We start from the raw sequence: 25,157 nt of genomic DNA, 5'->3' as shown, positions 1-25,157 counted from the left end.
TCCTCCGTTACACAGTGTTATGTTCTGGGTTGAGTACATTCGAAGCTAATTTAGTCAAATATGATGAAATCATTTCTCAACAGCTTTATTCTATAACACTGCTTCAAACTGTACTTCATCACTATATTTCTGCGCCACCGTCGTTGCATCCATGTAAAATGTCTCGCTGCTTCACAGAGAGCAACGTTGTGAAATATGCATAAGCAGAACTTTGCATATTTACGAAATGGCATACTGAGCTCAAACGAACCGTAGAGCACAAACTACAGCCTGAATATTTCATAATGTCTTCTACAGTAATGAGGACATCAAGCGGTTTCTTGGAGTCATGATTTCTAATCAATATCATCATAAACTATGTGGTCATGGGTTTATTTTGTACGTACACTTTCAGGGATTGTAGCAGCTGTACGGTTCTTTACTTAAGGTTAGATATCAGTGAAGCAGAGTTACATTTTTAAGGACATGGTGCAGCGGACTCTGGACGACTCTGGGTGTAAATTCGAAGAAGCAGTTTAAGAGTCTGTCCTCCAAAGAGAGAGTCTGGCTTCAGTCCCCCGTGTCAGCCGGCCTCTTCTCAAGTGTGTTTGTGTGTGACGCTGAACGCCTGCCAACTCCAGAAGTGCTGATCAGCAGCTCGGTCTGCACACTGATCTACGTGTGAAACGCTGCTGCTGGAATCAATAGAGCAACGCAGAGAAGGAGATGTTGATGATCAGTGCAGAACTTCCCAACAGGTGATTATGTTTTAACGTTTCCTCGGGGCAGAGGCCATAACTCCAAACCGTAATGAAGTCGACTGCAGCACCAGTGAAATGATGCAGCCACGTGTCACTGACCTGCACACACACACACACACACACACACACCGTCTGTCTTATGTTTATGTATAATTCAGGCTGCTGCAGTGCCGGTGAAGGCTAAATGAGTGCACACGGTGCGTGCACGGTACAATCCCTGGATGGTCCAGAAGTACAGCAGCGTGGGTAGAGCTGCACCGTCCTGATGTTTTCACTGGAATATCGTGTCCAAGTTGTTCTGATGTTTCTAAAATGTTTCTGCCTCCGTGTGCCGGTTCAACTCGCTGTCTCGGTTTTAAAATATGTTTGTTTTGTTTTCTTACTGACGGGGTGAACATTGTTTTTTGGCTAAAGAGAAAAGCCTGAGGACTTTTTCCTGTCTTTGCCCAAAATGATAACAAGTCAAATGTGTGTTGGAATGAGAAAAAGTCGCCAGCTGTGAAAGTCATGTTCTTGTTCATATCATTAACTCGTAGCTACCAGCTATTTTAAATGTTGATGTTGGATTCAGTGTTTTACTGAGTCTAATGGGTTTTTAAAATGATGAATATTGAACAGTGACTAACAATAAGCTCTTCCACCAGAGCACTAATGACTCTGTTGTTGTTTTGTTCCCTGTATTCACACATCACTCCGCTGGAACAGCCTCAACATGTCTCGTTCAAGGGCACGATGTCGGTAGTATTGTTCCCTCCAGGTCGGTAATAAAGTCTGTAACTGTCTCTTCATGAGCCAGATTATGGCGTTGTATGTTTGTTTCATAAGTAACAGTATATAGAGCATCCGTTATTCATGGGAAGGCGTATAAATAGCACGACATTTCCACATGTCATGATAACTCATGTTGGGCTTTTCGCGTGTCATTTATACACCAGGTTGTTATAGGGGGTTATTTATTTAAGCTAGTTGTGTTACAGTTGTACCATGATCTCTTTTCTAACCTTAACCCAGTAGTTTTGTTGTCTAAACCTAACCAACCGTTTCCCAACGTTAACCTTGTGTCATTGTGTGTTTCTGCGAGCGTGATACGAGGCCGGTTCAGAGATGTCGACATTCAACGTATCCCGTGGTTTGCAGAAACGTACAATGTCAACATTTTGTCGTCTGGGTTGCAGATTCTCTCCCCTTTCCAACCAGCCTGATCTCATAGGAAGGCGTTTGCATAAAGTTTAGGTCTAGTCTACTTTATGCAAATCACGGGCGCCCAACGCGACTCGCCACTTCTCGAAACACCCGAGAATCTTTTAAACTAAACATTGTCAATTTAAAATAAAGACAGATTCATCAACTTCACGGCTTATTTCTCACCTCAAATGTTTTCAGAAACACATTTCAGTGAACTATTTTCGTAAAATAAGAGAAGAAAGTTTCCAAACGAGCCGCCGGGTTGTTTCCGGTTTGAAAGCTGAGAGCAGCAGCCCACGGAGGGAGAGCGTTCGTCCAATCAGGTGCCGAGTGTGTTGTGTCTACTGGAAGCCCATCAAGCGTCCAATGCTGGGAAGCGGCGCGATAAAAAAACCCGGTGGACACGTACCATCACTTGTAACTAGCTCCGAGCTTAGCATATTCACGCCAATGTGTTTACATTGTGTGGCGTGAAAAGCAAGAAAACAATGACTTCCATATTGCCGTGTCATTCATACGTCTTCTGGTGAGAGCGAGCTGTTCTACTGCAGCTCTTTCAGTTTTCTGTCTGTGAAGATGATCACGCTCTTGTGATAATGAAAAGAGAACAATGATCTGTAATGAATAGGGATATCAGAAAGCTGTAAGTGGCTGTAAGTGTAACCTAAAGTGAACGGTTGCAGTCGTTTTGCTTGCAAACAGTTTAAATTGTGCTGCTTCAACAGAGGAGGAGAAGTGAGGTAGTGATGAAGAGAGCAGTCTGGACATGCTGCCACTAACGTAGTGAATCTAGAGGAAGGAGGCTGAAGAAGAATCCCTCACCACTAGCGCTTCCCAAGGTGCTACTTGTGTGTTTTTCAATGCCCTTGTCCTTAAATTAGATGTGGGGTGAGGCAGCGAGTACACTCAGGGCATGCATCAGTGAACAGCAGAGCAGCACCAACAGGAAAGACTTCACTGTTTCCTGCGTGGAGCGCCGCCTTAACATTCTCCTCCATGCAGCGGGTCAGGTCCTCCCACCGAACAACTCCTTCTGCTCAGAGCTGGAGCCTGGAGGACTTTTAATCTGTGTAGCACACATCAAGTATAATAGAAACATCGAGAGGGACATCATCAGGAGCTTAAGCTCGTATGTTTTAGCGACTTTGTTTAGCTCTGATAACTAATGACTCCGGCCTTGGACTGTTTGTGTTTGAACTGTAAGGTTTAATAGTGGGGTGAGACTACACGACTTGAGCTCACTTTAGCATTCTTATAAGTAATAGGCTGCACTATCGGGTCACAATGAATTCATATTATATTATTTCATCGCTTAACATGTAAACCTACTGAACTAATCAATATGAATCTGTTGTGGCATTTAAAAGCCTGAAAAAATGACTTTGAATGTCAGAGCCAGCTTACTTTACTATGCACAGGAAATGTGTTCATAGCGGCGGTGGTGCAAACATATAATATTATAATTTATGATATAAATATTTCATATTTTTTAAAGCTCATGTCTCATGAGGCCCCTGGTACACGGGGCCCCGGGAAGCCTGTGCATCATTGTACAAGTAAAAGTCCTGCATTCAAAATCTTACTTAAGTAAAAGTACAAAGGTTTTAGCATCAACATATAATTAAAGAATTAAAGTTATTTTTGTGAAGATTTGTCCGTTTCAAAGAGTTTAGATTAATTCATATCATGTTATTGGAATATTATTACTGATGCTTTAAAACACAAGTAGTATTTTAATGTGACAGCCGGTGGAGGATCTGATTTACTGTCTGATAGTTTAATCTGTAGCTCAGAATCATATTCTATAAACTGATTACATGTTTTGTTTTTAAAATCTGAATCTGTCAGAAAGCTGTCAGATAAATGTTGTGCAGTAAAAAGTACAACATTTCCCTCTGAGATGAAGTGGAGTAGAAGCAGTTTTATAGTATATATACTGTATATTTCACACAAACAGGAGATTGAGCTACTGACTGACATGTTCTGACTGGATGAGCTTCAGAGTCACAAACTGTCAGATGAAGATCTGGAAACGTTGAGATGCCGCAGAGATGCTGATCCTCACAGCTCAGCAGCTGTTTGACAGACAGACAGACTCCTTTAGCTCCGGTCAGAGAGAGACGAGCTGGGAGGAAGTCAGACGGGTCAGAGCAGGAAAGACTGGTCCGATGAAGTTCAGCTCCACAAATCTTACAAGACCAGTCCGATGAAGTTCAGCTCCACAAATCACACAAGACCAGTCCGATGAAGTTCAGCTCCACACATCACACAAGACCAGTCCGATGAAGTTCAGCTCCACACATCACACATAGAGCCTCATCCTCATCAGCCAACTGATGTCTCAAACATCCAAAGTCAAACATGTTTCAGTATCCTCTTTATTAAGTCTTAATTAAATAATTAGTCCGCACTTCTTCTTTCTAAAAAGTGAAATTTAACACAGTACAAGGTGTACGTATTCTCCTGGGTTTAGCCTTTGGGCCTAATTATATCAGTTCTTAAGATCTTTAAGATGTATTATTATTATTACTATTATTTCTAGAATAGATGATGGCAATATGTGGAAACTTTGTGCTTTTGGGCACTCAGAATATCACTTTGGAATAAAAAAAATGACCTCCAAATACCTGAAATGTAATGTAAATGTACATTGCATGCACTATTCATGCTGCTCTCGCTCTCTTTCTTATTTCAGCCGTATATTACATATGAAAATTTAATGAGTGCATCCGAGGCGGGGGGGGAAAGGCATGCATTTCATTACTGTATATTCAGATTTAAAAACAGATAAATAAGTCAGTTATTCACATGTTTCTTAAAACAAATCTACAGATTTAATTGGAAGGAAGCGCAGCAGCCTTGGCTCAAACTGTGGGTTGAGGTTTTGCAAAAACATATATTTTATTTTGAGGATTAGGGTTCATGTCCGAGGGCACGAGCAGACCTCGGCGTGATTACTGCGCTCAGAGATGCGTGGCTTAATACGGTTAATATCACAGCTCTGAACCAGGACCCTTAGAGAGCTCTGAACCTGTAAACCTCCTGATCGCTGTCGGTCGTTGTTGAAGTGGAGGAAGATGCTCGTCTGTTTGATTTAATCATGAATGTTGGGGATGCTTGGTCTATTTCAGCAACATGGTGAAGTGGATGCTCTGGTGGATGAGAGGATGAAGCTCAGTCTGCTGGATAAGTAAACACGTGTTATGGGTGTGCTGAGAGTCACAGAGCTTTGAATGTGAGAGCTGACAAGGTGGAGAAGACTCTCTGATTAGGAGGCCGAGGACCGGAGCTAACACTCCTTGAGCAGCCTCTCAGTCCTCTGAAATGCTGCTACGGCGCGTTAAACGTGTGCTAAAACTGGCAGAATGAAAAACTGCCATGTGTGATGTGATTAAAAATAGTCAGAGAACAAGCTAACCAGCAGCTCAGAGAGTTTCACAGTGGACTGAGTGGTTTCTGTTGGTTTCTGTTTGGTGTGGAGGCAACAACAAGACCTGGAACGATATTTAAAGACAAACTATAAGAAACAAGCAGCGAACAACAGCAGCTGATTAGCTACTGAGCCATTGTTTGTGTAACCGAGCATGATAGAGTAATTACGTATTTTTCTGAGCAGTAGCTCCATGGTTGCTAACTTATCTTAGTGCCGACGGTATTAGAGCTCAGAGCTTTAGAGACTTCAGAGCTAATACTAAAGCTAGCTAGTGAAAAAAGAGTAGAAATGCAGGTTTTCACAGAGATTTTCAGTCGATAGTCGGTGTTACATATTTCTAATGTTTTATAAAACCATGAAAATGTCTTAAAGGGACTGTTTGTAACTTTTTAAGCGTATCAATGTACCGGGTCGGGACACATGCGCGCTCGCGTGTGGCTGGAGTCTCTCCTCCTCTGCTTGCCTTCACTCAGACAGCGCGCGCGTTCTTGCGTACTCGCTTCACCTCTAGACGTGAACGCGCGCTCACTCCACACTGCAGAAGAGTTAGTTTAGCTCTGAGAATATCTAGTGAATGTTCAGTGGACGTTTGTGCAGAAATAACTGCTGCAGCTCCTCCAGACCAACAGAGGTTTCCCGTGTCTTGTAAAGTGACGGGGCTCCGCAGAGAGAAACGTTATCGTCTTGTCTCCGACCGGGTGCCGGTGTCTCCCTGTTCACTCTGGCTGCGGGCGGAGGGAGACGAGTTTCTCGCTGCAGAGCCCCGCTGCTGAAGCCTGCACTTAGGCAGGAGAAGCAAACAAAGTATCAGCAGTGATTCATGGAGAGACCTTGGTCTGGTCAGCTAACATTACTGCCAAGCAGCTGAAATATAGAGTGATATTGTGCTTTTAGCTGACGTGTGTCGCCTCACTGTTTTGAGCGATGCTCGTTCATGTCTATTTAGAGCGAGCAAGCGCGAGCCCGACGCTGACTTTCGTTGACTTCACGGCCATAGGTGTCGCTGTTAACAAGCATTTCTGAAAGTTACAAATAGTCCCTTTAATTATATTAGCTTAGGGGAACCATATTTTCAAATCCCCAAACCAGACTTACGTTTATTGATCAATCTAAATCAAGCACACACACATACAATTCAACCTTTTAAAAGATTTTTCTCGGCATTCACTAGACAGCTAGAAGAAACCTTTAAAGTATCGACTTGGCATTCTTATGTTTTTAAAATCAAATATTCTCTTTAGCATCCAGAGGCGCTCCTCTCTGCCAACTGACAACTATCACTGCACAGATGTTGATTCGGAGCTTTCACAGCTGGATAGTAACATATTAAATACAACACTACAGACTCTGAACTGCTTCTCTGCACATTTCAGATCAAAACTAGGCTGCAAACTTTACCTGACCAAACCACGTCTGATTTAACATTCCTCACTTTAACATAAATTATTACAACATTTAGTTATTCTTTAGTCATATTTGGCTAATTCTACAGTTGGTATATCGTTGCTTTTGTTTATGATTGACTTCTTTATTTTGTCACAGTGAAGTTGTTAATCACAGTTGTCAAACTTTCAAATATCAGCAAATACTTCTTTGTATCCTAAATGTTATATTTGAGTGTATTTAGATTATATGTATAATCCCAGTTGTAGTCAAAGAGCAGTAGAACACATCCAGTCTCATCATTGCCGATGGGATCTTGGTTTTAATGGAGATATTGACTTTGAAATTAAGATTTTATACTAGGCGAGTATTCTCCATTGTAATCTCCGTGGTAATATACTGTAGTTTAGTTTACTTACAATGTATTCACATTTCTTAGCTTCTTACCTTTCAAAAGAGACCATATATTGTATATGCATATAAGCCTCATGGTTGAGGAGCTGGTCCTGATTCATTTTGGGTAGATATTTGAGATGTTTTTTCCAAGGAATAGGGCGCTGGAGGTTAAGTTAACTAACAGATATCACCATGAAACCTCCCCATTTGATTACTGACATTAAGGCAGTTATTTTTTGTATAGTAAGGTTTCTGAAATGTTATGTTTAAATATGCAAATGGAGCATTATCTTATTAAATATGTGCTCATTTGCATAAAATGCCAAAACAGAAAACATTGGATAAAATCAAAATTCTTGTTTCACTTTTTTGAAATATTAGAGTCAAAGGTTTTTACATTTGGGATTTTGCATATCTCTTTTTATCACTCAATCAGAAAATACTGTCAATATCCATTAAAAAAATAAATAAATCATCATGTTTTTAGGAATAAAATGTTGTGTAAAGCAGGCTATGAATGATATAGAAACCTTCAGAATATATGTTAAAATATGCAAATGAGGCATTATCTAATATTAACTTTTGGTGAATTTAGGAGAAATCTACAGATGCAAATAGACAAAGTAGTAAAATAAACACTGTATATTTTTTATGTTTTTTTTCAAAAAGCAAAAGAGCCCAAACTCTAAAAATTGATCAGTGCATGAAAAACAATGTTTTTTGCCTGCGGCGTCTCACTTTAAAAAACAAATACGAAAAAAAGAAATGTGACTTTTTAATTCCTTTATACACGGCTACTATGTCAGGTTTTCATAGACTCAATGAACAATGTTATGCTCATCTTAATGTTAGCGTGCACGGCTAAGTTATTATAACAGTTTATGTAGCATCGTGCAGACAACACACAACTATGAACCAGATAAAATCAAAGTCCTCATGAAAGAGAGACCAAAGTCAAAGCTTCTGTGTAAGTTTCTCTAACAGGCAGGAATCCAATATGAAAGCAGCGAGTCTGATTAAATCTCTGCTAAACAAAGAAAAGACAGCTCGAGATCCTTCATTAATATAATCTCTCCAGGAGATATATCTCTCCGCTCTCACACATATTTCCTCTCAGGAAACATCCATTAACGGAGGGGGGGGGGGATTCAGCTCAACGCTCCACCGGGTCACTAACGTTTGCAGCGCGGCGTATCGAAAGAAAAATGTAACTCGTTTAATGAATTAGATCAAATGTGAACGCTCATTCCTCGTTCCTTCTGTTCAACATGCACTTGTATTGTTCACCACAACAAATCTAAAATGTAATACAAACTACAAACCAAACAAACAAACTAAAAACGATGTTTTTGTGTGTGTAAATCAGTTAAAAAGAGAGTAAATGTGTGTTATGTTGCACGCAGGCAGCATCAGTGTTACTAAGTGTGTGACCGTCAGAGAGTCTGTGGTCTGGAAAGCCTCCTCTGACATCACTGATCCACTCCAGTGGCCAGTTTGTCTAATTAATGTGTCTGCTCCGTCAGGCAGTTAACACACAACGCATTATTTATCCAGTGGTGTCTCATTATAAGCAGTTTACACAGGGCTGATATAAAGCCTAATAATGGAGGATCAGGCTCCAATAAATCTGAGACATTTATTATTGTTATAGTGAGACGACTGAGGGTTGAAGGAATGACCACGACGGTCAGCGGCGTCTTGTTTCCTGTGAGTTATGCCATGATGCTAAATCGTCTTTTTCTCTCTGTTGTGTGATTCTCAGAGGTGTGTCACAGTCCGCTGGTATCCAACCTGCTGCCGTCGTCCTTCAGAAGCTCCTCCCGGTTGTCGGGCAGCCACGGGCCGGGCTTCGCTAAGCTGAACCGGAGAGAAGGTGAGGAACAGTAAAGACTATCATCGTGGCTGATATCTGTGGATTGAGTGCACACACCCATGGGAGAGGTTCATACACTTTTATTTTGAGATTGGCCTCAAATATAAAGACATGAAATCAGTGCTTGGCAGTAGGAACGGTTTTCACATAACTGAGACACACCTGAAGAGAATACTTTCATTGCACAGTTCACTCTGACCCGGCGGTCCTGGTTGCGTGGGGTTGCATCGGTTTTCCAACCTATTGTAAATGAATCCACGCCCACCTCCGTATAACGAAAGCCTTGACGGCTACGTTCCCATGGAAACAATTTATGAGACCACGAATGAGAGAAAAATGAACTATAGCGCACCCCGCAGTCCCTTCGCCTCACAACACAGAACACCATCCCCTTCGTAAGAGCAGGACAACCTACAGTGAAGCCATCTACAAGAATGTAATCGACCCTCCTGGACGCTGCCCGGGACTGGAAGATGTAGGTTGATCTATAAATCAGAAGCTCATCTTTCCACCAGAGATTATCACAACTAGTCTCAGGCCGGAGCTGATCTTGTGGTCAACCTCTCAGAAGTTCATCGTGGAGTTAACTGTTGCCATGGGAGGCAGCAGGTGATGAGGTGTATGAACGCAAAAGTCTGAGGTATGCAGAAAGAGCAGCCGAGGCAGAAAAACACGGCTGGCGTACCCAGGTGCTCCCGGTTAAGGTAGGGTGTCGAGGGTTTGTAGCCACGTTGACAACCAGGCTTCTGAAGGGGAGGGGAGTACGAGGACGGGTCTTCATACAAGCCCTCAGGTCGTAATCAGAAGCTGCTGAGCGAAGCAGCGACTGGATTCGGCTGAAGAGAAAGGATCCCAGCTGGGCTGCAAAATGACAAGCAAGCGGGTAAACGCAGAGGGGAGCGACACCTGGGATGCCAGGAAACACTGATGAAGAAGGGTTCCCACCTGATGACCCCGATGAAGACATTACCCCTATCCCCTCTCACGACATCAAGACAGTGCCGATTAAATTTGGGATTGTAATATCAAGTCCTACAAGCTCAACTAGCGTGCCCTGCAGTCTCTCCGCCTCACTAAAGTGTTGAAAGATCTCGCTCCGTACATATCCGTAATATGTTTTTTTGGTTAAGAAATCTGTGGTGGGCACCGTGGTCACTATGACTCCATACTGTTCGACTAAATGTTGATCAGATTGTCTGCTTGCATCTGTCTTAAGCCAAAAATATACTCTCCCTATCTGTGTGTACGCTTGGGTCTTTTCGGGTCTTAAGCAGATACACTACGCGTCCGTGGTGTCCGCAGCTGTCCATGTATGCGTCCGGTTGGGAGTATAATCAAGGCTTTAAGCTGCAGTTAGAACAAAATCCACCAGGAGAAATCTACTGGCATGTTGTGGCCAAAAGAAGGAGGGGACAGGAAACAGCGAGGACGGGACAGGAAACAGCGAGGACGGGATTGTCAACATGCCGTGCCATTATGAAACAAGAATATAAAACAAACTATATTTTGAGAGCTCCCATGTGTCTGCTGGATGTGTCAGTAAGCAGCTGATTGGTAGCAGGTTAGCCAGTAGCAGGCACTAATCTAAATGAATATCAGGGTTGAGTTTCTGTGCAAAAAGATAGATTAGAGAGATGGTCTTTTCCAGCGTTACCTCCATATACTGAATGCACGCTTCACTAGTGCAGTGTGAAGTTGTGCACATGCATAAAACACACCTCAGTGGTAGCCTACTGTGTTTAAAGAGAATATTCTGCATGAGTGTTTCTCTAGATTAAAGGTAAATGAAGGATAAGCAGCCCATTATAATATTTGATGTTACTGTTGATAAGAAACAGGCATTTCATTAAACCTTCCACATGTCAGCTCAGACACAGTTGATCTTTCAACTCAGCTGTGCTCTCCAGTATTCACATACAACATTTAGCAGTTTAACATCAATAAATTATCGCCGAAATCTTGTCCTCTTTTCTTCTCACTGTTTTTTATTATTATTTTAAACCCCCCAGTGTTTTCACCGCTGGTGCAGATAAGATGAGCTCCTTCTGTTCTGATGTGTTGCAGCAGCACCGCTCACCTTGTGATTCGCTGCCCTGCAGGACACACAAACTGGGTTCACACTAACTGACAGACACCTGACGGGGTGAATGATGGACCGACAGACAGACAGACAGACAGACGGATAAAACCCACAACAGTACAGCGGTCATTGCCTCCTTTCTGCTCTGCTTTAGGCGCTTACGTTGCTCGTATAAATCACACACTTTGGTTTGCTTTTGTCACCAGAATAATTGACAACAAAGAAAAAAAGAAAACGTACATGTATGTGCTGATACGGGGGGCTTTGAGAAAACACACCTCTGAGATAAGAATCTTCGACACAATTGAAGATCTAAACGGTTTTCACTACCTGGGAGCCGGCAGGAAGCAGAGACGGCAGGCTGCTGTCTCCTCGCTGTTTGTGTGATGACAGAAGCTGTGAGCAGAAATGAAATGCTGCGTTCAGTCAACCTGCTGATCTGAGTTCAATCTGCGTTATCAAGGACCTGATGCTTCTAAAGGAAGATCTGAACGGCAAAACGTACGTTAGTTTATCTGCATGGAAGAAAAAGAGAGAAGCAAAGAGATGGAATTAAAAACACATATTTTATACTCTCTTAAAGATGCAACTGATTTGCAAACAAATTGCCCTATTGACTTAATGTGCACATATTAAGCGTGCATATATAGAATATATGAAACCACACTGAGATGTGATGAGCTTTGAGAGCAGCCACGGAGCTCCTCTGTGTCACGCTGACGATGGTTTAGCTCATTATAGCTCTTGTAATTCCCTGTCAGTGATTTCTTGCTAACAATAACACCTCGCAGGTTACAACGCCTTATTGATTCTCTGTTTCTGAGTTTTGAATTGAATTAGAGTTCAGAACTGAATTAGACTGATCAATAAATCTAATTCACGTTTGACAGCAGCAACGCGCGCTAACTAAATGCACTGATGTTAAAAAATGAAAACCGCTTTAATTTTCCAGAATCCCAGCTGTCCTCTGTAGAAATCATCGGATAAATTAAAAACCCCCTCGTCGTCCTCGTCTCCTCCAGCTGCTGCTAACGCTCCTCATCCTCTACAGTTGCTCTCAGAGGAGCCGCCTCATTCACAGTTCATTTACCAGCAAAATGAGCAGCGACTGTTGGAGGAAACACACTGAGATACCTCTGCTTCCTCTAAACACTCTGCAGCCGTCGTGTTGCACCATTAACCTGCGGATTAACCCGCGAGAGAGCGTTGTTAAGAATGCAACCTTTACTTGATCAATCATACAACATGCATGTCTTTCCCATAGATGTATATACAGTACGTAGATATATTGGGGAGGTCAGGACTGGCCTGTAACCCTATACAAGTGAACGGGGGAGCTGCCATTTTTCTGGATAGAAAGCATTATAACGTTTATATTTTTCAACCGATTTCAACAAGTCGTTTTTATATTGAAGGATTTCTGATCTACGAGGAGTAGAAAAATAAAGTTTTGTCTCCAGTTACTTAAAATCGAGGCTATAATCACTGCTAGACGCTCAAAAGGGCGTGTATGGACGTTCGCTTGGCTTAACATTACATGAACTGATTTACTTATGTGGTGGTAAATAATTAGTTTTGCTGAGAGGTAACATTACTGCTCCCAAACCCACAACATGACATCAGCTTTATTGTTTGCGATATTAGACGCATATCGTTAATTTAAAGTTTTAAAGACATTATGTTAGACGTGAAGATCTATAAGATAACATTAGCTTTGGTCGAGGATTAGCTAACACTAACAAAAGCTAGCTGTCTTTTATCTGATGACCTACGGAAGCAAATGTTTTGTAAAGATATAACTGAAACTGTAATGTTGATGATGTGAAAGAAAGTGTTTTGCGGGGGGGAATCTAACCTACAGTACTCCACGTAGATTATAAACGCTTGAATATAAAAAATGACTCGGTTGAAATGTAAATATTATAGTGTTCTTTATCCAGGCCAGTCCTGACCTCCCACTATGATGGCGACATTGACATATGATCCAAAGGCATCTACCTATATATCTAGATCTAGATTTATCTAGATCTAGATCTAGATCTAGATATATAGTTTTTTCCCATTATGAAAGCTTTATTTAAAGGGACTGTTTGTAACTTTTTAAGCGTATAAATGTACCGGGTCGGGACACATGCGCGCTCGCATATGCGCGTTCGCATGTGGCCGGTGTCCCCGCTCCTCTGCCTGCTCGCCTTCACTCAGACAGTGCGCGCGTTCTCGCTCAGCTCGCTCCACCTCTAGACGTGAACGTGCGCTCACTCCACACTGCAGAAGAGTTAGTTTAGCTCTGAGAATATCTAGTGAATGTACAGTGGATGTTTGTGCAGAAATAACTGCCGCAGCTCCTCCAGACCAACAGAGGTTTCCCGTGTCTTGTGAAGTGACGGAGCTCTGCAACGAGTTACATTGTTGTCTCGTTACCGACCGGGTGCCGGTGTCTCCTCTGTTCACTCCGGCTGCGGGCGGAGAGAGCAGGAAGACACGCTGCAGAGCCCCGCAGCCTCAGCCTGCGCTGGGGCAGGAAAAGCCAACACTAGGATCAGATCTAAATCATGTTCATGGAGTGACCTTCGTCTGGTCAGCTAACATTACTGCCAAGCAGCTGAAATATAGAGTGATATTGTGCTTTTAGCTGACGTGTGTCTCCTCACTGTTTTGAGCGATGCTCGTTCATGTCCATTTAGAGCGAGCAAGCGTGAGCCCGACACTGACTTTCGTTGATTTCACGGCCACAGGTGTCGCTGTTAAGAAGCATTTCTGAAAGTTACAAATAGTCCCTTTAAACAACTGTTGGGGTATTTTTACAGTATGACGCAAGTAAATTATTTGGATCCTAAAATAAAGCCCCTATAGTATGTGTAGGATTTATGACTTTTGTTCCAGTGAAAGTATGTGTAAGAAACTGATGTCACCCTGAGACACAGAGTTGATGAATGGGCTGAAAGCAACACACAGACTGCTCCAGGAAAGCCTGCCATCACAGTCATTTGAGAAATGCTGTAATTGCATATAAATTCTGATCATAGTGCCTTTAAATGAAATAAAACCCCATTAATCAAAATTGCTGCCTCTGCTCCAGCACTGCAGACCGTTATTTAATAAATGGCCAAAATGTCATTCTGTGAAAATTGCAGGCTTTTCAGAGGGACATAAATTAGATGAGACGTAACATGTAGAGTCCTGAAAGCAAAGCCTAATCCTCTCTTACCAGTGAAAAGGAGACCACAGGCCGCGGACTACAAATGTTAACGAAGTGCTAAAAGTTAATGTGAGGAACTTTTAACTGGTTATGAAACAGTCTCAGTTTAATACGTCTCTATATGACCTACCAGCACCTTCTCTGTCCCAGAGCATCAGTATGAGACGCACCAGGCTTTCTATCATGTGGCAGTATCAGTCTCCTTATGCAGTTTGTATCGCAAAAAGAAATGACGAATATAATCCCCTCGGTCTATTTCCTGTCTATTCTCAGTCTGTTTTCTTGTGTGCTCTCGGGGGTGTAATTAATGATTAAGTAATTAGTAATGAATGAGTGGTTACTGGTTTGTGCTGCTCATCAGCTGGTTCAGAGTTAATCAGGAACGACCTATGAAGAAAATTGTTGATTCACAGGTGCTTATGAAGTGATCATTATCGAATTTTAATTCATTAATATAACATCTCTCTGTCAGGTCTCTAGAAACTCATCATAATCTACTACATCAGCTCGTTCTTATTCCCAGGGCGTTAAATGCTGATGCAAAAAAACTCTTAAAATCCCTTTAGCGCCGGTATGCAATGCATTTCCATTAACTACAATGTAAACCCATCCGCAACAACAGTAAACGCTCAAGGAAAGTGTTGTGCTGATGTAGTTTAAAGAGTGAAAGAGACGCACTAGGAGGGCGGGATGGGAGGTGGATGGGTCCAACAAACACAGGGCTTTCATCCAGGAGACCGGTGTTAGTGTCCCGTGTGTTACGTTTCACTTTCACTTTACAATCCGCTGATCATTCGTGTCCCGTGTTCACAACATCAAGTCACATTTTCACTGTAAAAACGTAATAATTTTAAGCCCAACCATGTTGTTTTTTCCTAAATCTAACTACATGGTTTTGTTGCCTAAACCTAAGCAAGTATTTTTGTTTAATTCACAACATGAAGTACGTGTTCACGGTGACCGAAAAGTGACGGCGAGGGATCTGACAAAGCGTCAGTATGTGACGGGTTGGGATGAGAACGTGTTGGCATCGTTGAGCCCGCTGGAGGCACGGGAGAACCAGAACCAGGACAAAGTGGGGCAGACTGTCAGACTGCCCCGCAGACTGCTAGAGGAAAATGAGCAGTTTTCTGAAGGGACTCTGGTGTTCGGAAACACTACCGCTTTTATCCACCTACGAATGTCCAGCAACACGTGGCAATTTCCGCTCGTTACATGCATACAGTCTTTTCAAAATAAACTTCTGTCTCCACAGGAAACAACTTCCTTAGGTTTAGGCAACAAAACTACTTAGTTAGGTTTAGGAAAAGATTGTGTTTTGGCTTAAAATAACTCCCGGAATGGTGTTAATTGACAAATAAATCAACGTTGACTTCTGGTTTCAAGCGGAACACAAATTCTCCCGGTATTTTTTGCCTCAGCCTCACTTATATCAATCAAATCATTAATGATACTTTCTGAGCACTTAGTGAATATCTCTCTAATGTATAATAGAGCTTTAAGAGTGTTATAGCTCCATTTGTCTCTCTTCCTGTCTGTCTGTCTGTCTGTCAGAATAACATTCATTATTGATGTCCAAAGAGACTTTCTGTTATCTGTTGGCCGTCAGCTCCACCAGCGCTGTGTTCTATACTTCTCCTGCTACAGCTGATATCCAGACATGATATCCAAGACATCTCAACTACCAGCTTCTATCTGTTCAACATGTGCAGAGGGCATTTAATCACGTTTCATTCTGAGCAGACAGATACTCGGTACAACTCCGATACAGGAATCTCTGGCAGTGCAGTAGTAAATCATCCAAGTGGGGAACCAAAGTTACCTCAGTTAGTCTCAGGAGGGGAAGAAGTACGATGAGATGTTAACTCCAAAGAAAACGTGACAAAAAACAGACATATCTTGAAATGCAAATCAAGTTTTTCCACATATGATTCCTCTAATGTGCTTCTTGGAGGACATTTTGAAACTTCTTATTAATTTCCCCTGGAGGCTTTTTGCACAACCTCTAACTCTACTGATACCAAGTGGCTCAATTGGCAGACAGCCCAGACTCAAAAGTTCCTTTTTGCACCAGACATCAATATATTTCTACAATCTATGGCTGTCTCTACAAAGGGAGGATTGTAGTGACAAAAGGATGACACTGATACGGTCTGCGGGTGTCATTATTAATTAGAGATTTGTCTTCAAAGTCACCCACAAGTGAGCAGTCATCTTATTTCAAATATGGAGAAAAGTTTTGATAAAACTAAAAGTACATCTCAGACATTTTGTCTTTTCCTTTACATCTTCACAAGACGCTTTGAGGGTTAAGATCATTTTACATTTCCAACCCTATTCAAAGGGGAGAATAATGGCAGCTCTGACGTTATGAACTCAGGATGAGATGATGGATGTGAGGGGAAATGGAGATAGTGGTGGTAAGATCCAGAGATGCTCCAGGGATAAGTTAGTTAGGGTTAGGCCAGGGCTCAGCAACCTTTACTATCTAAAGAGACATTTTAGGCAAAAAAAAAAAAAAAAAAGAATCTGTCTGGAAAACATGTGATCACTGTGATGAAGGTAACACAGTTTATAGTCTAAGTATATAGTATATCAGTCTAATGCAGTGAGGGCCAAAGAGACAATGTACTACGGAGTATTAGGGCCACATTGAGGGAAAAAACATCTGAGGTTTACACAATAAAGTCAGAATATTACAAGAAAAAAAATCTAAATATTATGAGAATAAAGTCGTTATTTTACGTGAAAAAAAAAATAACACGTAAAACTACTACTTTATAATATTATGACTTTATTCTCTAACTCTCAGATTAATTTGTTTTCCTCAATGTGGCCCTAATACTCCGTCGTACCGTCGTACCATAGACCTACTACAATGATACATAAATATGAAAATATAAACAAAGAAACAGTTATTCATTTCCATTGTTATAAATCCCCAGGGAGCCACTGGAGAGGAGCTGAAGAGACGCATGTGGCTCCGGAGCCGCAGGTTGCTGACCTCTGGGTTAGGCATTCAAGTAGAAATGGTTAACAACTCGTGGCCCCCAAAGTGGTGGTTGAAGTAACAGCCAGTGGTAACAGACGTCAGGTAAAGGAATGAATGAAGAATGCTGATCACAGCTGCCAGAAAAACTGTTGTCACTGTATGTTTCTGAATGTTGACATTTGTGAACCATAAAAATGTTTCACATCAGCCTCGTATCACGCTCGAAGAAACGCCTAATGCAACCTGGTTAACGTTGTGAAACATCTGGCTAGGTTTAGACAACAAAACTACTTGGTTAGGGTTAGAAAAAAGATCATAGTTTGTGTTCAAATAATAATATAACAACCGTGAATAAATACAAACCGCCCTTAGCGGACTTTCTTACGTAATGCAACAAGCAACGTATTCTCATACAAGGGATGTACACGGAAAGATATTCTTCCTTTTCCTACAAATGTCCAGCGACACGTGTCAATTCTCCGCCTGCTACATGCATACCGTCTTTTCAAAATACCCCATATCCCAAGACCCGTGTCCGCCCGTGAAAACCAGCCTCCTTTCCATAGGCCTTGGTTCACGGTTACGTGGATTACGTACAAATCTATTATGTGGGATGTATACGAATTACAGTGCATTACTTTTTATGGTTACAGCTAGACGGTAGAACAGCCTGGTAACAAGCGTAAACTCAGTGGTGGACTTTTGGTTTTACATGGAAGGTAAGGTCCTCACTAAAGTTAAAGTAAAAGCACATGTATGATGCAATAAAATCCATCCATATGGTGTTCTGGCAGCTTTGTTATGACTCAGCACAAACACACACACACACACACACACACACACACACACACACGCACACACGCAAACACACACACACACACACACACACACACAAACCTGTTGGTATTTTAATTATTGAACGTGTCTTCATCTGCTGGTCCTCTGCCCTGTTTCTCAGATGATATGAAGGTCTGCTGTGAACTGGCCTCTTTAATATTGAATAAACGCCTCAGCTGCTGGTTATATTATTACACAGAACAGTCCTCAGCTACAGATTAAACTCTTTGGACTGTTCCTAATTGAACATCAAAGAAATGAGTTGATAAACTATAAGTGCTCACGGCTTTTAAACTATGAGAAAGTTTGTGTCTGATGAAGTAAGTTTAGTACGATTTTAATTCTTTTAAGAAACAACTGAAAGCTCCTGATGGATTTACATCCGTCTGAACACTTTATTTTGTTCTTGTTAACGCGTTGATAGAGTTTAAAGGATCCTGCAGCGTAGATCTTTACACATAACTTTGTAGATATATTTGAATTAATTTCATTCCCCTTTGATTTTCCAGCACTCTTAACTAACTTTCTTTATTAATGTGATTTTTAAAAACACCCAAATATGTAATATATTGTTTGGATGATACGAAGGTGTTTCTCTGTCCTCCCAGGAGCCGGCGGTTGGTCTCCTCTGAGTTCAGACAGATATCAGTGGTTGGAGGTTGACCTCGGCGGGCGGACGCAGATCACTGCTGTCTCTACGCAGGGTCGCTACGGCAGCTCCGATTGGCTGATGGCCTACCTGCTGATGTTCAGCGACACGGGACACAACTGGAAACATTATCGACAGGAAGACAGCATAGGGGTGAGGGCATTGTAATAAAGCTATGTACCAACAGCTGTAAAGGTAATATTAAAACTGACTTATGAGTGTTAGCAGGACTAAAGAGTCAAAACAGAACCAGCAGAAACAAAAGAGCTTTTTCACTGGAGACATTTTGACACGTCACAGTAGGAAAGGTCTTACTAATAACATCAACAGTGTCCCAGTGAGCCAATGTGCACAATACCAGGACCCTTGAAACACTTTATTAATTAAAGAAACACACCTGTGTTTGTGTTGTGACATGTCAAAATGCAAAAAGATATGCTGCTAGTCCAATGATAATGTCCCTCTGAAGGTTGAGACGAATCATTTTGCGTGTAATTTGCTGATAATTGATGTTATGTGCTGATTGATTGATGGTCTGACCAACGTGTTTGTTGATCTTAAAAGTACAGTGAAAATTTCTCTTAAACAGCATTAATGGTTTTACAGACCCACCAGATTTATAATAAAAAAGGGACAACATTGGCACTCTGATAATGCTATTTTGAGTTTCATTTATTTGCACATACATAAAACCACACAAAATCAAGTCAATGAAAACAAAAGAAAAAATAAATAAATAAATGTGTCAGGAGAGATCAAGAAGCCACCTCCCATTAAAAAAACAGTACAGAAGAAAAGAAAATATATCTAAACATATCAAAAGATAATTAGACATCATGAATTAAGTGTGATGATAACTTTCTTTTAAAATGTTTCTAAGGATAACAAACTCTTGATAACGTGTATGTTGGTGTTCCATATTTGTACACCTCGATATCAGAGGGAGAACTGACCATGTTCAGGTGAAGATAATTAACCTCTAGTATTATGTGAATGAATTTGAGAATTAGATTTAAAGAAGTTGCTAAACAATGATGGTAAGAAGAAGGCAAGAACATATATTTATAATAAACACACATATTTATCCTGAAGAGTGGAGCGAATTACAGTGCATTACTTTTCATAGGTATAGCTACGAGTAATGTATGCGACCAGCCTGCAGCTCAACACCTTTTGCAGAGAACAAACAGCATGAAAACTAAACCAGCACCACCTTTGCAATAGTGTGCTGTTCATTACCAGCAATCATTAGTCCAATCCTCTTTATTAATGATGAAAGCTGTCGCTGTGCAGAATGCATGACCCCAAAAAAAAAACTGTATCTCAAAAAGAACCCAAATCTAAAGGACTTAGCATCTCATTTACACGTACAACTCCTGTTCAAATGTTCACCTCGGGGCTCTCTCTCCCTCCCCGTGTTAACCACGTCACACTTTAGTAGGTAGAGACGGTCGAGCGTTACCTCCAAGCTCCTCCAGAAAGCTCTACAGTGACGCTGTGATGAACAGCTTCAATTTAAAGTTGATGAGCGGTAAGACTCTCACAGCGGGGGTAAAGCTAATGTCAGGCTGAGACTCCTTCACACAGAGAGAACAGAGAAAAAAAAGAGCTTCTCGCAGCTTAAAAGCTTGTTGATTTCACACTCAGCATAAATCAGGATAAAACCACAGCACGTCTTCAAAGTCCTTCTAAAGCTCCACATATTAGTCAGCCCAGTTTATTGTGGCTTTCAGGGAAACACAGTCGACTGCTGAGCCGCTTCATCAGTCACAATTCCTCCAGGACATCTCTCTCCTTTAAGCTCAGAGGCCAGAGCAATGCTCTCTCCTTCTCTAATTCTCTCCCTCCTCTCTCATCCTCTCTCCTCTTTCTCGCTCTCTCTTCACATCCACTACAAAGGTGTGAAAGAGGCGAGCAGATGGTATTCTCTTAACCAGGGAATATAGCGTCCTTAAGTGTTAAATGGAGTTGAAGTATATCATAGATTTCCCTACAGGAGTGGTGAAGACGCCGATTCTGTTATTGAGCGTCAATCTGAAATGCAAATATGGGCTCTGTGTGCCGAAAGTGAGAAAAGCTGAAAAGTGGCAGTAGGTAGAAGGTGAAGGTGAAGGTGAAGGTGAAGGTGAGGAGGCTGGAGGTAAAATAGATGTGGGACACCAACACGTTCTCATCTTAACTCATCACATACCGCTGCTCTGTCACGCCCCTTGGCGTCACTTTAGGTTTAGTCCAGGGCTCAGCAACCTTTACTATCTAAAGAGACATTTTAGGCAACAAAAAAAAATAAAAAATCTGTCTGGAGCCGCAAAACATGTGATCATTGTGATGAAGGTAACACAGTTTATAGTCTAAGTATATAGTATATAAGTCTAATGCAGTGAGGGCCAAAGAGACAATGTACTACGGAGTATTAGGGCCACATTGAGGGAAAACACATTTGAGATTTACACAATAAAGTCAGAATATTACGAGAAAAAAGTCATAATATTACGAGAATGAAGTCATAATATTACGAGAATGAAGTCGTAACGTTACGAGAATAAAGTCATAATTTTACGAGAAAAAAGTCGTAATACTACGAGAAAAAAGTAATATAACGAGAATAAAGTCATAACTTTATGAGAAAAAAGAAAATAACACGTAAAATTACTACTTTATAATATTATGACTTTATTCTTTAAATCTCAGATTTATTTTTTTCCTCAATGTGGCCCTAATACTCCGTCGTACCGTCGTACCATAGACCTACAACAATGATAAATAAAAATGAAAATGTAAACAAAAAAACAGTTATTCATTTCCATTGTTTTAAAGCTCCATAGGGAGCCTCTGGAGAGAAGCTGAAGAGACGCATGTGGCTCCGGAGCCGCAGGTTGCTGACCTCTGGGTTAGGCAATAAAACCACTTGCTTAGGTTTTGGAAAAAACAACATGGTTGGGCTTAAAACTACTCCGTTTATAAAGTGAAAATGAAACTGAACGTTGGGAACACGCGACACGAATAACAGCTGATTGTAACGTGAAAGTGAAACTTAACACACTGGTCACAAACAGCGGTCTCCTGGATGACAGCCTTGAGTTTGTTGGACCCGTCCACTATGTCACTTGACATTCAACGTATTCTTGGTTTGCAGAAACGTCCAATGCCAACAATTATTTCTGGCGACTGAGCTGGAGATGTCCTTAGAGGAGCGAGACCTCGTGTTAATGTGACTAAGCACATCTGTATATGTGCGTCATCGAACACTTCCTCTGAACTTCTCTGTGTAAAATCTCCTCATCTGAACCACATACTGTAAAAGCCTGCATGTGTCACACTGATTTCACAGCTTTGAATCCTCCTAACCTCCACAGATGACCGCTTCCTGCTGAGGAGGCCGCGGAGAACAGCACCTCATTTAGTTTGAGGCATCGGGCTGTTGAAATATGACCGGAGAGGCAGAACTTCCTCTAAAGGGAGACTGATTACAGAGAGAGAGAGAGAGAGAGAGAGAGAGAGAGAGAAGGAAAGTAGAACGGAGGGAGACAGTCTGAGGAAAAGTCTGAGAGCAAAGGAGTGAGAGAGTCTCCCACAAAAAGGGATTTGAAAGTAAAAGAGGGACGATATAGGGAAGTCATGAATGCTGATTACTGCAAAACTTAACATGACAGAAGTCTTCATGAACTAAAAATAGTATAAATTGTAACTGGGCTTCACTCACCCAACTATCCAGGAGCCTAACTCAGATGTATTGTTGATGTTTGAAGTCAAAGCAGCAGCTAAAGCAGCCGACGGTCAACATGGATTAACCATCACGGGACAGCAGCATGCATTAGAAAAATATCACATTAAATATTAACGACTAAATATGCATCAATCAGAGCTGCCACTCCGCTGTATCCGGACTGTGTGGGTCAGATTTGATTAATGGTACTGCATAGCAACATGAGCCAGTCACCACATTTTGATAGCTGACCTGTGATGGATCATCTTTTTTTCCATCTGAGCCCCGCCTACTTCAAACCTTCAAGAGAACAGAAAACAGAAAATCTCTCGTCAATCAATAAAGTTATATGTATCCCCAGACTGTTCTCACTCCCAGGGCGTCAAATACTGACGCTTTGTCACGGCCGTCGGCGTGTGATACCGACACACATGGCACTCTTTAGCGCCTGGATGAGACGCACCGGGCGTTCCGTTAACTACAATGTAAACCCGACCCGCGGCAACAGTAAACACTCTGAGAAAGTGCACCGGCAGTGTGGTGACGTAGTTTAAAGAGCGAAAAGACAAACACAGGGCGGGCGGGCGGGGGGAGTGGCGGATGAGTCCAACAAACTCAAGGCTGTCATCCAGCAGACCGTTGTTCGTGTCCTGTGTGATATGTTTCACTTTCCCATTACAATCAGCTGTTCGTTTGTGTCCCGTGTTGACAACCTTCAGTTTCATTTTAACTTTATAAACGTAGTAGTTTTAAGCTCAACGTGTATCATTTTCTTTAGATTGACATGAAAAATGCTCCATGGTCTATAACCTGCCTCTCATATCCAGACATCAGTTAAACGATTAGCTTCTCTATGGCGTGTCTACATTTTGTTTAGGCTTTATCATTGCGTTTCTGCGAGCGTGATACGGGGCTCATATGAAACGTATTCATGAAACATGTTTTTGGTTCTGAAACGTCGCCATTCAACGTATCCGTTGTTTGCAGAAATGTCCAATGCCAACGTTTTTTGGGGGGGGCTGGGCTGGAATCTCATGTGTTAACTTTCCGTTTAATTTAAGATTTCAACATCAGATAGACATTTGTAATGCCTTAAGTGTTGATCTTGTTCAGACATTCTCCAAACCCATTTCCATAGAGAGGTCAGAGGTCAGGATCAGCTCGTAGGGATTCAGTTTGTCGAAGGACATTTCATCTGGGTTCATTTGAAGGACATCGTCTCTCTGCAGCTCCTTTATTTCCTGAACAGTGCTGAAATTCTGCAATTTAATTGTAGGTTGAGTTCACAGTATTTGCATATAAATGAAAAAACAAATAAGGTGATCAGAGCCGGCACACAGGCTTTAGTTTATAAGTGAAACACTGAGATGGCGACGAGGCCGAGAGAGAAGAGAATCAGAGGCAGACGTAATTTATGAAGAGCAGACACCGAGTCACACAGAGATCACGATTCAGACTGCAGCAAACGAAATATTATTATACTTCTATGTCTTTGTGGAAAGAAGCACAACTACCTGAAAAGAAAATATATATGGTTCATAATGAGAGTTGATAAAAGGGCTTAAGATGAAGTCCAACTTTAAGCCTAAAAAGGTTCAAACAAATCCAGAACGGGAGCGCTGGGATCACGGAGGTTAATAGATGTTAGTCCTCGCGGACCGAGTGTTTACCAAAGCGTCTAAAACACCTAAAACTACAACTAGTGCTTCACAAATCTAATTTTCTACCTGATTGAGAATCCATTCACCAGGAACGTGGCCCTATCTCCGGAATATTCCCTTCATTAAGAGGGAAATCAAACGTTCTCACAGGAGCCTCGGGGGGTTGGGGGGTGTTTGCACTTCAGCTCCAATAAAAAGATGAAAGAACGTGTTCACTTATTTAGTGGAAAGATAATAAACATCCAGAGGGAGGAATATCACAGTTCTCTTTGTGGTGACAGAAGACGGACAGCTGCACAGATAGAAAGACAGAACATGAGCTGACTTGATGCTGTTTTGTATTTTCCAGGCGTTTCCAGGTAACAGTAACGCAGACAGTGTGGTCCAACACAAGCTCCAGCAGCCAGTGATCGCCCGCTACGTCCGCCTGATCCCTCTGGACTGGAACCCCAACGGTCGGATCGGCCTCAGACTGGAGACCTACGGATGTCCTTACAGTCAGTACAGCAGACACCTTCACATCATTGAATAGGACATACGATTCTCTACGTCTCTTCAATTCTAGCCACTATTAAGCATTTTATACATTACCAATCAGCATTTCAGTGGCCTCTATTACTAAACAAGGTTTGAGAAAGAAAACCATCTACATTTTTAACTTCGGTATTTTTCAACCTGGACTCTATTTTCTGAAGTTTTTGTGTCTAACTGAGTAATGGCAACAACAATTTCTAATATTTGTCCAGTATTGAGGGAGAACGCTGTCTCTCTGAGCTGTCCATCGTGTCCGATGATGACGGTTGCTACAGGGGGTTGGGGGTGGGGGGGTGATTCAGCGCCGTTGGTGCTGGTGCCACTTCATGTGGCTGTGGAGGCCGATGCGTGAGCCACACACTCGCCCGCAGATGGGGCAAGGGAGCCCAGATGTTGTTGTAATGCGGGCTGCCCGCTGGTGTCGTTGGGCACGCCTTCCGGTCCTCCTCTGTTGGGTGGTGTGATGTATTTGTTCGGTCGCTCTGGCAC

At 41.9% G+C, this 25,157-nt stretch overlaps 1 protein-coding gene across 1 annotated transcript in view; it reads left to right on the top strand.

Annotated features, from left to right (window-relative positions):
• The window catches only part of LOC119496186 (contactin-associated protein-like 4), a 93,954-nt gene that overhangs the window by 14,565 nt on the left and 54,232 nt on the right, over nucleotides 1-25,157 (top strand). The window contains exons 2-4 of the mRNA XM_037783307.1: nucleotides 8,900-9,010; nucleotides 18,727-18,920; nucleotides 24,484-24,631. Coding sequence (XP_037639235.1) covers nucleotides 8,900-9,010; nucleotides 18,727-18,920; nucleotides 24,484-24,631 — 453 coding nt within the window. The remainder of the gene's footprint in view (nucleotides 1-8,899; nucleotides 9,011-18,726; nucleotides 18,921-24,483; nucleotides 24,632-25,157) is intronic.

This window comes from Sebastes umbrosus, chromosome 10 (genome assembly GCF_015220745.1).
Source record: "Sebastes umbrosus isolate fSebUmb1 chromosome 10, fSebUmb1.pri, whole genome shotgun sequence".
Classification (NCBI taxonomy): Eukaryota; Metazoa; Chordata; class Actinopteri; order Perciformes; family Sebastidae; genus Sebastes; species Sebastes umbrosus.
The sequence above is the reverse complement of the archived record's forward strand: the minus strand, read 5'-3'. Positions and strand labels throughout refer to the sequence as shown.